Genomic DNA, 16033 nt, shown 5'->3' with positions numbered 1-16033 from the left:
GATACAGGGACTTGGCTAAGCTGAGAGAAATACCACATGCAACTATTCCAGTTAAGTGGCAGAGACGGGCGGCCACCCGGATGGACAGAGTCCAGAAACAGGTCCAGATACATTTGGGAACTTTTTGTTCCTCTTACTGATGCGTCGTTGGTTGATTTTTGTATGTGTCCTGACTGGGGATCAAACCCAAAACCTTGGTGTATCGGGACAACGTTCTAACTGACTGAGCTACCTGGCCCGCGCTCTATCTGGGAATTTAATGTATAGCCAAGCTGGCATTTTAATTTGGTGGGAAAAGCAATCTTTAATTCAGTAAAGGTGCTAGAGTGACTCTTGATCCAGAAGAAGCAAAAGCAAATCCTGAGCTATTATTTATAAAAATCTCCAATCAGTTAAAAGACTGAAGGATAAAATTGAAAAACAAACACGGGAAAATATGTCAGTAATGCTGTATCCCAGGGGACCTGCTAAGGCGAGAGCAGACACCCGCCAGCCCTGAACGCACAGCGGGGCAGACTTTTTGTAAAGCAGAGCGTCCTGCGAACGAGGTCGGAAAGCAGACGACACAGGGGGCTGTACACACACACACACAAGCACATCCTGAACTACAGGCTGCACTGAGTTGTGTGTACAACAGAAGGAGGCCTGCAGCCAGTGAGAGACAAGTCCCGCGTGATCTCACTTAGAGGTGGCATCTGGTGAACAAAACAAGCTAACCAGCGAAACAGAACCAGACTGACAGCTGTCGGGGGCGGGGGTGGGGGGGTGGGGGGGCGGAGAACTGGAGGGAAGAAGGTGAAAGGATTGTCCAAAGACCATACGTATGCGGGACCCATGGACTTGGACAACGGTGTGGGGATGGCCCAGGGAGCCTGGGGGCAGATGCTGAGTGGAGGGGGCAAAAGGGAAAAATCGGGGCAACTGCAATAGCATAAACAATAAAATATAATGTAAATAAAAATAGAACGAGGCATGAATGCTCCAAACTGATAAGAAAAATGCAAATACATCTGTAGAAAAATGAGCCAAGTATGAGACCATGCATGTAGCAGAAGTGGCTAGCGAGCAAAGGGGCACCCTCTTGTTCAGTCTTTGGAAGAAAAACAGCAGGAAACCACCGTGGGGTCAAGCAGGAAGGGCGCTGCCCAGCGTCACGCGTGGCAAGCCGAGTCCCGTTGGGGGAAGCGTTAGCTCCTCAAGTTATTAGGTTAAAAATACACGTGTTGGCAGAGCAAACCCGCCATGGGAAGGCTGCCTATGGAAATAAAAGCACTGGTACGTAAGGCTACAGGAAGAAAGCTTATTTTAGCGCTGCCTGTTGTGTCAAAGACAAACAGGCACCACAGCTGTAGTTTAAAAATTATGGTATGCACAAAGGGTCACGAAAACTACCATAAAAAATAAAAATTAGGGCACGCTGTGGGATAAACTACTCGGAGAACAGGCTCACGATTTATTGGTCAATGAAAGGAGCCATTTGCGAAGCGCTGTGCACATCTGGCTCGGAGGCGTTTGCGTTTTGAACAAACAGAGCGAGAGGCGCAGAAGGAGGCCGACCAGGATGTAGTCACCGGGCAGGGCGCCCGTGAGACCGGGAGGGACAGGAAAGGGAACTTTTCTTCCTGTCCCTTTGCACCGTGTCCTTGGTTACAGTAAGCAGATCTTAGTTCTGGAATGAAGGGAAGAATGGACCCCATAAGCACATGGGACGATGAACAGCGATGTGGAACGGATGTGGGGACTATATGACCGGAGGACGGGAGGCGTTGGGCCTGGGAAATCAGGACTCGGGGGGAACGCTGGCCTGTCACTCCCGGGAGACCAACCCTCCTGCTTTTCCCGAGGTCACTTCAGCTTAACATGGGGAGGGATGGGCCAGACCTGCCTGCCGCGGGGAGGCCACTGTCTGCACCCCAGCCCCCTGCACACCATGCGTGCTGGCCCAGGCAACCCCGTGCCGGTACCTTGGGCGATGTCGTCCTGCCTCTGCAGGCAGGGCCGCTCCACCTTGTGCCCGGCCTGCGTGGGCTCGCGCTCCGGCTGCTTGGGGCACCTGCCCTCGTTGAACACATGTGGCAGGTTGGCTGTGTGCACCTGCCGCAGCTGTTCATAGTCACTCAGAGCGGCTGTCAGGTCCCAGTTTTTGCCTGTGGACGAGGAATGACAAGAGGTGAAAAGACTAAGGCACAAGCGATGATCTCGTGGTAGAAAACAGCCGTGCAAAGGAAGGCTTCTCGTTAGCATTTAACTCATGAACTTCCCACCACAAGTCCTTAGCTTTCAAAGGGAGACTATGGTGATTTTAGGCACAACCTCTAAATGTAGAATTTCACAACCACAATGGTTGTGCACCCAAAATATGTGATTTTATCCAATCCATGGCTTTAGATTCACATACACACACACACGCACATACCAGTACATGACATTCCTACTTATCATACCCCTTTCAGAAATCAAGCTATAGAGCTTGCTCCAGAGAGGAGCAAGGCATGAAGTAATATGGGGTTCATTTTAGGCTGAACTGTTCTGTGCATATTAGAGAGTGAGCTTTGAATGTGTGAAATAATATCTGAACATCTTCCTGTGGTCTCTCAATTTTTTTTCTACTTTTTTCTAGGGCAGTGGGATACTACCAATGAGGGAATTTGGTCTATTGAAGTAATATTTCTTTTTTTTTTTTTTTTTTTAATATTTCCTTTCAAAAGTTGATTAGCCACATCATTAAATGGGTTAATTAAAAAATGTTCCTTGGGTGATTAATTGATACTCTTTTGAGTGCAGACAGCATAGAATGTGCTGTTCTGCTCTGGAAGGACGGTGGGCACAAAGATAAATGGTAGGCGACCGCTTTGCAGGAAGAACCTGGCATTTAGCAACACCACTAGGCTCAGACACTGGTGCTGCCACATCCTGGCTGTGTAACCTCAGGGACACTGCCTGGCCTCCGTTTTCTCATCTGTAAAATGGGAAAGCTAACACCTTTGTGACGGGTTGTGTGGATTAAATGAGATGATGGCACATTCAGTGTCTGACACGCACCAATGCACCCTGAAAGCTAACTACTGCTGTCTTTGTGCTTAAGGACTTCTAATTCGATGAGGAAAATAAGTATGTGATTAATTATAAAATAAGACATAATGAAGTCTATTGTATCACAGAAGCCCACAGAGTTTTGAGGGATGGCAAGGAGTGACCCATGAATGCTTCACATCTTGGCTCAGATCCCAGTCTTAATCAGTGAAGCCTTCTCAGGCAGCCCTGGTTTAAAACTGCAGCCCACACGACAGACTCCGCCTCCTTCCCCTGATATCATTTTCTCCATAGCACTAACAACTCCTAGGTTGGCCAAAAGGTCTATATGTTTTTTTTCCATAAAATAAAAGACACATTTTTCATTTTCACCAATAAATATTGTTCTGGATATTCTGAGAATGTCAGCGATCTCCCGCTATTGGCTTCTAGTGGGCAGAGCCCAGGGGGGCTGCTAAACATCTTCCAATGCATAAGACAGCCCCACAGCAGGGAATTTTTTTGGCCAAAATGTCAATAGTGCCAGAAACTTCATAAACCACTTCTGACGTGTTCGATCAGTCACAGCACCTTCTCGATGCACTGCATAAATCTTTTTTTGCATTTCAGCTGTGTTTTTACCTTCCTTAAAATAATAAAGCAAAATACACAGAAAATGTTGAGTATTTCTTTCACCTTCAATATTAAAATGGCTGCCCCAAAATTTACGAATTCTGATAAGTTTTTTTAAATACACGCTGATGTGACAGCTTTCATAACACAATCTAACAATATTATTTCAAATGAAGTTAAAGACAACTAAGCACTACTAGAGCCATCATACGGGAAGGACTAAATGAACTTTTGGGCCAACCCAATAAAATACTCTATAACCTATTTGTATTGCTATTGTCTGTCTCCACGCGGCTGAGGACTTATGTCTGGGTGATCACGGCTGTATCTCCAGCAGCCAAATCATTCCACCGAGGGACTGGCATGGGCCAGGTGTTGAGGACACAGGAAACAGAACCAGGTGGTCCCTGCTGCCATGGAGCTCAGGATCCAGCCTGGTGGAGGAGCTGAAGTTCAAGAATGAGACGGAGCGTGTGTAGGGGGACGGGAGCAGAGCACAGCATGGAGGTGGGTGGCTGTCTGGGGAAAGGGTGGTGAAAGAATGCAGTGGCAGGTGAGGCTGAGGGGACAGAACACATAGGACCAGATGCCGAAGGGACTTGGGTGTCACATGGAGAAGATGATTCTGTAGGAAATGGGGAAGATCAAAGAATTTGGGGAAACAGTCGTGCAACGTGACCTTACTTCACAAGGACCACTTTGCCACCGTGCAAATGGCAAATATGAAGGTGGCAGGCAAGTGGGTGGGGACACCCCTGCTCACCCGGGGCGGACCTGGTCTCTAGACTGCTGACTCTGTCCTGCCTCGTTTGCCAGGGTCTTCATCAACCAAGGCTCCTCTTTGGCCCCTCTCCACTGTGCTGTCCTTCCCAGCATTCTGTGTGTTTAACTTTGCATTTCGACATCAATAAATTAGTTAAAACACTCGTAAAAAGTTTAAAAGCCAGTACAGAGAAGGCCCGCGTGCCTCTCACCTGGCTTGGTCGTTATGGTGATGTTTAACCTTCAGAAAAAACACGATGCAAGGACTGTACTCTGGAATGCCAGCTTTTAGAAAAACCCTGACCCACGTAACTGGCACAACTTAAAGAGCCCGCTGCACACATGTAGTCTCCCCGTGCTTCAAAGCAAAGGGCAGGGGCAGACCCGGGTGGGCCGGAGTAAGGACACCCCACTCCGGCTCCTCCCAAAGACGGCCGCCACACCAGGGCAGAATGTAGGGAGTGGCTGCAGGGGACCCAGAGAGGTGACTGCGAGCAGGCAGCCCGGGGAACAAGGCCACGGCTCTAAGTGCCGCAGAACCGGTGGCGAGTCGATCGCTGTTTCTTTCCCGTCACCCTGATGTGAGCTCAGTGCAGCCCGAACCCAGAGGTGGGTGTTGGCTCCAGGAGACGCTGCCGGGCTCAGGAAGCAGGAAAGGCGTCTCGGTGTCCAGAGAGAATGTAGAATTGCCACATCTCTCTTCATCTGTTAATTTTTTTGTTTTTGTTTTTTTTTAGTTCTCTAGCGGCCCAGACCTCCAAGCAATTCTGCGGTGGCAGGAAATTAAAACGGAGAGGCAGCAGCACTTTGCTCTCCAAGCAGTGGAGCTGGGGTTCCTGGGGGTGAACCCTGTCGCTGCTTCGCCCTCTGGCTCCTGACTGCTCAGCTCTGATGATGTGAGCTTTGCCAAGTCGAATGTGCAGCAGCGTGGTGGCCACAAAGCCACAGCGGGTTTGCTGGAGGGCTGAGTGCCAGGGACCCGGAACTACCGAGGAGACTGTGAAGAGGTGGGAGTTTCAAAATCAGTCCCTGAATGTTGTTTATGAACTCTCGGGCTGCTCACGGGTGGATCTGACCCTGAGTGGATTGCCGAGGCTTTGAGGAGTGAAACCCGGGACGGACTGCGGCGCAGGCCCCAGCTGGCCACTGGGGGGCGCACACGGGAGGCCGGCCCGAAGAGCGTTTCTGCAAGGCTCCACCCGGGAGACACAAACCACAGAGGTCCTGGGGAAAGTGCAGCTTGTGGTCTGACAACAGGGGCAATTACCTTCTGAAACCAAAACGACAGTATTTGCCATAAGATTGAAACAACAACCCGCCTCAAAATGTCATATTCAAAATGTTTAGGATACAATCCAAATGCACTCAGCATACATAAAACAGAGAAATCTTAATAGCAATGCTGGAATGAAACTGATGTTGGAACTATCTGATAAAGACTTTAAAGGAGTTATAAATATTTTCCAACATGTAAGAGAGAATACTCTTGACAAACATAGAAAGTCTCAGCAAAGAAACAGAAGATATAAAGAAGAATCACATAGAAATGTTAGAAATCAGAAAATTCAAGAACCAAAATAAACTCACTGGATGGTCTCAATAACAGAATAGAGATGACAAAGGAAGGAGTCAGTCCATTTATAAATAGATCAACAGCAATGATCCAATCTGAACAACAGAGAAAAGACTGAAGAAGAAAAATGAATAGAGTATAGGAACCAGTAACAAATTCTAGAAGGCATGTCATTTGAGTCCCAGAATGAGGAGAAAAATTTTAAATAAATAATGGCTGAAGGCTGGTTTATTATTAGAAAGCAATTAATTTTTACACTAGCAGCTTAAAGGAGAAAAAATACTTTACATCAATTAAGTTAGAAATTTATTAGGTATTTATGATAAATGTCTCATGAAACAAGGAACAGAAAAATATTTCCTCGGCCTTAGGAAGAGCATCTGCAGAAACCTACAGCTCACATTCTACACAATGGTGGAAGACTGAACACCTTCCCCCAGGTCAGGAATAAGACAAGACTGTTCTCTTTCACCATCCCAGTCAACCCTTTAGTGGAAGTCCTAGCTAATGCAATAAGTCAAGAAAAATAAAAGGCACACATATTAAGAAGGGAAAAATAAAACTCCCAACACTACAAAAAACATAATTGTCTATGTAGAAAATCCCAAGAAACACACACACACACACACACACACACACGTGCCTGTTGGTACACAGGCATACACACTCTATACAACAAATGATCAAGTTTATAGCAAGATGTCAGGATAGGAGAGCAAAACAAAAAAGTCAGTTACATTTCTCTATAATAGCAATGAACAATTAGAAACTGAAATTAAAAAGTACCATTTATAATAGCTCAAATATCCCAGAGATATGAATATAACACACTGTGTATAGGATCTATATGCAAGAGACTACAGAATGTTTATGAAAGAACCCACAAAAGCCCTTAATAAATGGGAACTATGGCTATACTGACTTCATGGGTTGGAAGATAAAACATAGCTATGATTTATTTATAGATTTAACATACTTTCAATCCAAATCTCAACAGGAAATTTTATAGCTAGAGGTAAGCTGATCCTCAGGTTTATATGGAAAAGCACAGGAAATAGAACAGGTGAAACCCTTTTGAAAAAGAAGAGTAGCGTTGGAAGAATCATGCTGATTTTAAGACTCACTATAAAGCTATAGTAATCTAGACGGTGTAGTATTGGCCAAGGAATGAGCATATTGACCAATGGGATAGAATCAGCATCAAGAACTGGGTCCCCAGACGTATGCTCAGTTGGTTTCTGATCAATGAATGAAGGCCTTTCAATGGAAGAACAACAGTATGTTCAACAAATGGTGTTGATTGTACACGTGCACAGGGCAGGGCAAGGTGGGTTTACAGTTCTCTGTATGGGGAATAATACAACAATTAATAAATAATAATACAAGAATAAACTCACTGTTTTGTGTACTCACAACTGTAAACCTACTTTTGCCCTATCCCATACATATAAACATGAACCTTGACCTAAATCTTACCTGTGACACCAAAATCACCTCAAAGTGAGCCAGAGATCTAAATGTAAAACATAAAAGTATAAAACTTTTTAAAAAAGATTTTAATTCATTTTTAGAGAGAGGAAAAGAAAGGAGAAAGAGAGGGAGAGAAACATCACTGTGTGGCTGTTTCTCACGCGCCCCCAACTGGGGACCTGGCCCACAACCCAGGTACGTGCCCTGACTGGGAATCGAACCGGTGACCTTTTGGTTGGCAGGTTGGTGCTCAATCCACTGAGCCACATCAGCCAGGGCTAAAAGTATAAAACTTTTAAGAGACCACGTAGGAGAAGATCTTCATGACCACCTGGGTTTACAAAGGTTCTTAGACATGCCCCCCAAAGCGTGATTCTAGATGGGGTGCTGCCTGATTCATGAATCTTAGTAAAACCAATTAGGTCTTCAAATTTGCTGGAATGAACTTTTTTTTTTTTTTTTTAACACCCTGGAAGTTACGCTAGGCTCGACATACAGAAAGAAATTGAGGTGAAGGAAGTAAAACAATTTGCTCTGCATCTCATAGCAGGTGAGCAGCCGAGTCTAGACTTGAGCGGCCCTCACCGCCAACCTCGTTCTCAACCTTCACGGCCACGCTCACTACACTCACTCAGACTAAGAGGAGCCGCTGAAACTGTCAGGAAATGTCATATAACGTCACTCTCGGGAACTGAGTGCGAGACTTTGATTCACACACATCATGAGCATTCTCTAAGCGTATTTTATTCGAAACCCCGAGTCTGTCTGAAACTCTGGGAGGTTCAGCAGAATTTAATAACTATGCTATTATCACCGCCATTTTCTCGGAATCCTCTAATAGGTGGTTCCTGATTTTCAATAGGATCTAACAGTTACCTCCACCATTCACAGAATGATTCACATTTTTCCTAAGAGCACCGAGAAATTGTTGTGAATTAGAACACTTGACTGAGTATTAACTAATTCTTTTGATACATTTGATTGTCCTGAGAAGTTTTAATGGGCTCTTCTCAGCTATTCTTTTTACCATTAAAAAAAAAAAAAAGATTTCAAAACTACACGAAGTAAGTCTATTTAAGAGACTGGGACAGAAATTAAACTTTAATCTTTAGTCCATTGTAATTATACCTGAATAATCTACATATGGATTGTGCACATTTTCATGTAGCAAATGGTATCGACTCTAAACACTTGAGGGTGAGTTTTGCCTTCTTACTTGTGAATTATTACCTTCTATTTTACTGGTTACTGGGGTATCTTTTTTTAACCAAAAACTCGGGCCTAAAAATATTTTTGTCTCAGCTAACATAGAGATAAAGCAGCTCAGGTCTCCAAAAATGTGTTTCTGGAATGTTCTAATTTCTGCTCTACTGAATATATTTTCTTTAAAAAAGTCATTACTGCTCAGTTTTGACTCATTATCTCTAAGCGTTAACACAAAGCAAAGCCCAGCTAATGCCTGGTATGCTTCTCCTACAGAGAGCTGAGTGGTCTATTCCATGCCCAAAATAAAGTCAAGAATAACAAGAATAATTTCACCACCGACAACTCCTTTGACTTCTCAAAGAGCTCAAGTACCCCCGCTGTCAGGTCACAGAAGGCCTATCTTCTGTCACGGGGTTGGTGGGAGCCGTGGGGCCCAGGGCGAAGCTTACCTTCCAGCAGGTCTCTGGCCAGACCAGGTTCTGCCCCCGTGGACCGAACAAAGTCTGACAGGACTGCGTCCATATCAAGAGTCATGTGATCATGTAGAAGGGCCGCCCAACACTCGGCCGAGGTGGGGGTGGGGAGCAGGCTAGAAACCATCCATCTGCAGGGAAGACGAGAAGCAAAGGTCACAATGTGGCTGTGTGCCTGGGGACACAGGTAGAGAACCAGGGGAGGGAGCGGCCCCTCTACCAGCTGTGATGTATTTTTGAGCTGGTTTGGGACAACTGCCTGATTCTCCACGTAAGACACTAAGTAATAAAAGCCAAAGTCAAGTAGCATCCGTCTGTCTGTGCCGTGACCAAACCCAGCACTTCCGACCCTATGTTCTGTCAATTCCAATGGCAACCGATTAAAAAGAAGATAGACTAGATTTTTTAAAAAAGTCAATACCCAAGTACATTTGGAGCCATAGTTGGGAGCTAGCGGATTTCGAATCCTCCGCCCAGCTGCACGGGGCGGACACACGTCCACAGCGTAGCTGCGCTGCTTGCTCTACCCCAATTTGCCTTTATCAGGGAGCCTTCCCGTGGCTCTTAGGAAAGACCCCTGTCCATCCAGAGGCGACTGAAACACTGCGCTTGCTGGGGACAATGACTGTGCTGCCTGCCATCTCGCCAAGAAGTGTCCTCGTCCCAGCGCAACAACCCAACAAAATTCACAAGGAGGTCAGACCTCCTCAGCAGGATAACCCCAGCCAGGAGGATGTGGTGGGCACCCTATGGCCGGATCACAGGCTGCTCCAGCCGACGGCCAGGGAAGAGCACCCCGTGCAGGGCTGAGGTGGGGGTGGGGGGGTGACCCACTAGTGAACCAGCACTGAGCGGGCCACTGGTTGGTGGACGTGGGTCCTGGCTGAGAAAAATGCAAATGTGTCCCTGTGTTTGCAGAGCTAGGGGCCCAGACTGGGCATGCCCCTGTTTTTGTGAATCAAGTTGTACGGGACACAGCCACGCCCACTCATTTACATATTGTCTCTTGCACGTGGCTGAGGCGAGGGCTTAGAACAGACACCGTGAGGTTCACAGATTCCAAATATTCACTCTCTGGACCGTCACAGAGAGCGTGCCGAGCCCAGTCCAGACGACAGAGACTTCACACCGGTATGACAGAAGGTATGTAGCTAACTGACACACTGGGGGGGGGGGGGGGGGATTTAAGTCCGTGCTGCTGATGAGTGTCCCACTCTTTCTTTCCAGATAACCCCTGGGTCGCTGTTCCTGCTGCAGAGCCAGGATGCTGGTCTCATCTCCGCCCAGGGCTGCCTCTCCGATGAGCTGCGACAGGCTGGCTGACCCCTCGGAGCCCGCCGGTACCTTGGTGAGGCAGGGAGAGAGCTGATCTTGGGAACAGACTCTGGGGACGTGGTGGCCCGTGACCTGGGAGATGGTCCCTGCTCATGCACCACCCCGACCAGGCGCCTATGTGGGAGCCATTGCTGCGTGGTGTGGCGAGAAAATAAGAACGTGACTGGACCTGATGTTTACGGTACCACCTAGGAGACTGTCTTCTTTCTTCTCTCCACGCTCCGGGGCCTCGGCCGGGCGTCACTTCTGCCGTCACGTCCACCTGGGGGACACGTCAGAGCATGAGGGCACGTTATTCTCCGCACCCTCAGACAGAGGCTGCAGGCTGCCGTTCCGTGGGGCGAGGCTGCACGGGGGACAGAGCCCTCTGCCCTCGGCCCACAGCTGCCTACAGACACCGGCCCACCTGCCGGCCTCCACCCTCTCCATCCAGGGGGCTCCTGCGGGGTGGGGGGTTTCCACCGTCCTCATTTTAGCAAGCGCTCACATGTCGGCGACTATCTCTGTCACAGCGCAGAGCTGTGGCCCTTAGCACTGAACACCACGCTAACACGTTGCACCTCGACTTTTTAAAAACTGTGGTAACATGTACATAACACGCAATGGGCCATTTTAACCTTTTCTAAGTGTGCAGTTTAGTGGCGTTAAGTACACTCACACTGCTGTGCAAACAGCTTCCCTGCCCATCTGCAGAACTCCCTCACCTCCCCAAAGGGAGACGCTGTCCCCATTCAGCACTGGCTCCCAGCCCCGCCTCCCCCCACCCCCGCTCCACCCTCCCCCTCCCGGGCCTGGCACCCACCCTCCTACCCTGGGGTCAGGACTGGGTGACCGGGAGCCTCCTATAAGGAGCCGATCACATTTGTCCTTCGGTGACTGGCTTTTTAGCTCAGCAGAGCCTTCCAGGCCCCTCCCTCTGTGTGTGGAGCACGTCCCCAGTCTCCGTTCTTTCAAAGGCACATCTTACACAGCTCGGGCTGCTGTGACAAAGCACCACAGACTGGCAGCTTCTCGCTCATGGTGGTGAGGCTGAAGGTCTGAGCTCAAGGTGCCGAGGATGTGGGGTCTGGGGAGGGCCGTCCCGGGCTTGTGACGGCTGACCCCTTGCTGTGTCCTTACGTGACCGAGCCGCAAACTCCGGCCTCTTGTTCTTCTCGTGAGGACCCAAGTCGCATCACGGGCCCCACCCTCATGACCTCAACCGACTGTAATGACCTCCTGGAGGCCCTTCCTCTGAATCCCATCACCCCGGGGGCAGGGCTTCCGCATATGAACATGGGGGACTCAAGCTTGCTGTCCACAAGGCTGAACGATATCCTGTTGTACGTCTAGACCACATTTTGTTTCTCCAGCATCTGTGGCTGGACACGTGGACTATTTCCACTTTGGCGACTGTGAGTAACTCCTCCTAAAGCGTCTTTGTCCTCACGCCAGGCCACGGTGCTGTGACCACGACAAGCTTTCGTGGGTGTCACAGTGCAGACTCTCGCCCACACCTCCTCCTCTGCCCCCCATGACCGAGGGGAGGGCTGGGAATGGACTTCCCGCCACATTGCAGCTAAATGTTGGCGTGGCCAGGAGCTGCTGTGCTTCCCTGAAAGACTGATCTCTTAAACCAGATCCTACCACTGCCCCAGGCTCCTGCGTGGTGGCGACGGGAGGTGACCCCTGGCCACCTTGGCGGTCCGCCCTGCTGGCCTGCGCCACCCCTCCAAAGGGCACTGCAGCCCCCAACCCCCGCCTCTCGTGGGCCCCGGCACCCACATAGCCCGGTTCTCATGGTGCGAGGCTCAGGGTGGCCCAGACCCACGCAGCACCCCAGCTCATTCCCGGGCCTCCTGGTCCTGGGACGGGACTTCTCGGAGGGTCTCGCCCCCTGCCCTTGCTTTGAAAGATGTACGCTGCGCTGTCCAGGCTGAATCTGGCTGCTACACCGGCAAACACGTGTCTGAACCAAACCCACATTCCACGCACGGCGGTGGCATCAACAAGACCGAAACGACTTGCTAATCAGGTTCAAACCTGTTCTATGAATTTCTCTTCTTTTATTCAGCTCTTCCCTGGCTAAAGATGCCTTTTCTCTGAGGCAAAAAAAACCCCGATGGGTCAGGCCCTCCCACGTGCTCCTGTGGCCGCCGTGAAGGACAGAAACGCCATGACGCTGTGCATGCGTCCTGCGTGGCCACCCCGGCCTGCCGGGCCCCTCCGCTCAGGGAGGCCCGCGCTGGAGGGCAGGGGCTCGTGTTCAATCCGTCATAAAATCACCATGATCTGCGCTACTTCAGAGGCTACATAAATCTGCAGAGCAAATCAACAAAGTGAAAATGAAAATATTAAACCCACGTTCCTGCTCCGTGTTGATGGCTCGTTCACTCACTTGCAGATGCTGCGACTCCCCGGAGGCGCGTGGCTGTCAGGCGTCCGGGCCGCTGCCGTGCCGCCCCGGCTGGAAGTGGCCCATTGCTGCCCCGCGATGGTGTGAGACCACCGGCGCCGAGAACTCTGGAAAAGGCCACCAGAATGAAAGAGATTGGTCATGTTTTCTCGGAAGTGAGGACTTCAAATTTCCATTTGAAGAATTCTTTTTTTATATACTTTAAAATCTAAATATTAACATTTGAAAATTCCAAAATGATTTTAAACATTCAGTAGGAATTTGCAGTGATCTTGATAGTGGGTCCCATACCCCTGAATCTCCTTCCCAACACATGACCTCACCCTCTCCTTTAATTTTTTAAAACATTTTATTTATTTATTTTTAGAGAGAGGGGAAGAGAGGGAGAAGGAGAGGGAGAGAAACATCAATATGTGGTTGCCTCTCGCACACCCCCAACTGGGGACCTGGCCCACAACCCAGGTGTGTGCCTGACTGGGAATCGAACCGGTGACCTTTTGGTTCACAGGCATGCGCTCAATTCACTGAGCCATACCAGCCAGGACCCTCTCCTTTAATTTTTAAATAGACGCAGGTATCAGAAGGTAGGAAAAGTCTCACTGGTATAAACTGAGAGAGGTGACTAGCGGGTAGGAACTCTCAAGCAGTTCAGGTGCGGTACTGATGCTCCAAGTGAGACACTCAGACCAAACCCTGACTCTGACGCTCCGTGAGACACCCAGCTGGCGTGGCCCATGTGGCATCTCCACGTTAGAGGCTGCTCCGCATTGCTGCTGTGGTGCCCAGAGCACCCAGCCTGGACCTGCTGTGGTCCGCAGGGAATCCAGAGTCCAGGCTGAGGACCACACCGTGGTCCCAATGGGGTGCACTGTGCTCCGTTGTGGAGAGTATGGAGGGTCCCCGTGGACAACCCTGCTGTCCAGGACAGTGCACCCATGGTCTACATGGGGAGCGGGGCTGAGTGTCATGACCAGAGTCCTGACTCCTGAGACCCACTCACCTGTCGGCAATGTGGACATAACTCTCTTCTACTCTGTGAAGACTGAGAGAAGTGAGGAAGCTGCAGAAGGGAAGTTGGAAGCTACAGAAGCTGGTTCATGACTTTGAAGGAAAGGCGCCGTCTCCACAACACAGAAGTGTGAGGTGAAGCAGCAAATGCTGACTAGAAGCTGCAGCAAGTTACCCAGACTATCCAGCTAAGACAATGAGTAAAGGTGGCTCCACTAAACAACAGATTTTCAATGTAGATGAACCAGCCTTATATTGGAAGAAGATGCCACCTAGGACTTTCAAGCTGGAAAGGAGAAAGCAATGCCCGGCTTCAATGCTTCAAAGGACAGGCTGATTCACCTGTTAGGGGCTAATGCAGCCAGTGGCTTTAGGTTGAAGCCAGCTTTCATTTACCATTCTGAAAGCCCCAGGGCCCTTAATAATTATGCTAACTCTACACTGCCTGTGCCCTATAAATGAACAACAAAACCTGAATGACAGCATATGCGTTTACAACATGGTTTACTAAGTATTTTAAGCCCACTGTTGAGACCTATAGCTCAGAAAAAAATTCTTTTCAAAATATGACTGCCCATTGACAATGCGCCATGTCCCCCGAGAGCTCTGGTGAACAGGTACAATAAAAGGAATGTTTTCCTTCCTGTTAACACAGCACTCATTCTGCAGCCCATGGATTAAGGAGTGATTTTGACTTTAAAGTTTTATTATTTAAGAAATACATTTCGTAAGGTAGAGCTGCCACAGAGAGTGATTCCTGTGGTGGATCTGGGCAAAGTCATCACCACTTTGCCATTAAGAATATCCATGAGACAAGGTCAAAACATCAACATCAACAGGAGTTTGCAAGACATTGATTCCAGCCCTCAGGGCTGAGTCTGAGGCCTTCAAGACTTCCATAAGGGAAGTGCCCGGAGATGTGGCAGAAACAGTGAGAGAAACAAATTAGAAGTGGAGCCTAGATGCGACAGAGTTGCTGCAATCGTGTGAGAAAACCTGAACAGATGAGGAGCTGCTTCTTATGGATGAGAAAAAAGTGGTCTCTTGAGATGGAATCTACTTCTGGTGAAGATGCTGTGAAGGTCGTTGCAATGACAACAGGGCGTTTAGAATATGACATGAACTTAGCTGATAAAGCAGCAGCACTGTTTCAGAGAACTGACTTCCATTTCGAAAGAAGTTCTGTGGGTAAAACGCTCTCAGATAGCATCGCATGCTACAGAGAAATCTTTCATGAAAGGCAGTCAGCCTATGCAGCAAACTTCATTATTGCTTCATTAAAAAAAATTAAAACCTCAACCTTCAGCAAGACCACCTGATCGGTCAGCAGCCATCAACACTGAGGGAAGACCCTCCACCAGCAAAAAGACTATGATTCACTGAAGCTCAGATGATGGTTAGCATTTTGTTTTTTTTTAGCAAGAAAGTGTTTTTTAATTTAGGCATGTGCATTGTGTTTTTTGAATGTCATGCTACCACATACTTAAGAGACTGCAGTACGGTGTAACCTTAAATTTTATCAGCCCTGGCGAATAAAAAGAGATCCACGGGGCTCACTTTGTTGTGATATTTGCTTTACTGCGGTGATCTGGAATCAAACCTGCCATACCTCTGAAGGATGCCTGCAATCGCTCAATAATAAAAATGAACACTGAGTTAGTTGTAAGTCTTACTAAACATGTACAGGACTTGTATTCTGAACAGTACAAAACACTGATGTGAAAAATCAAAACTCTAAATACATGAAGAGACAGGTGTCCACGATAGGGAGACTCAAAATGCTAAAGGTGCTAATACTCCCCACACTGATACACAGATTTAGTGTAATTCCTCTCAAAATCCAGATAGGGAGGAAGATAGCTAGGTACAAGGTTGTTATAATATTTATATGGAAAGGCAGTAGAACTAGAAGAGTTAAAATAATTCTGAAAAAGACAACTCAAGAGGCAGGAATCCATGTGCTCACTATGAAGGTTTCCCGTATCTTGAAGAGCTGCAGTAATCAGGACCAGGTTGCTGGTGGAGGGACAGACAGATCAACGGACAGACGAAAGACCCAGAAACAGACCCGCACAAACACACGCAACAGATTTGTATCATGGATAATGGAAGACCCAGTAGCTATTCTTTCCTTCAGTGTCAGAAAATTACTCCCTTCTAGACCTT

At 48.3% G+C, this 16033-nt stretch overlaps 1 protein-coding gene across 1 annotated transcript in view; it reads right to left on the bottom strand.

Annotated features, from left to right (window-relative positions):
• The window catches only part of OTUD7A (OTU deubiquitinase 7A), a 102535-nt gene that overhangs the window by 17297 nt on the left and 69205 nt on the right, over positions 1–16033 (bottom strand). Inside the window, exons 2-5 of the mRNA XM_090263690.1 lie at positions 12842–12966; positions 10634–10726; positions 9106–9260; positions 1965–2147 (exon numbers count right to left, since the gene is read on the bottom strand). Coding sequence (XP_090119816.1) covers positions 1965–2147; positions 9106–9256 — 334 coding nt within the window. The 5' untranslated portion in view covers positions 9257–9260; positions 10634–10726; positions 12842–12966. The remainder of the gene's footprint in view (positions 1–1964; positions 2148–9105; positions 9261–10633; positions 10727–12841; positions 12967–16033) is intronic.

The sequence above is a fragment of the Furipterus horrens genome, unplaced genomic scaffold, assembly GCF_987537825.1.
Source record: "Furipterus horrens unplaced genomic scaffold, mFurHor1.1.pri manual_scaffold_16, whole genome shotgun sequence".
Classification (NCBI taxonomy): Eukaryota; Metazoa; Chordata; class Mammalia; order Chiroptera; family Furipteridae; genus Furipterus; species Furipterus horrens.
Note: the sequence above shows the minus strand (reverse complement) of the source record. Positions and strands in the feature narration are given on the sequence as shown.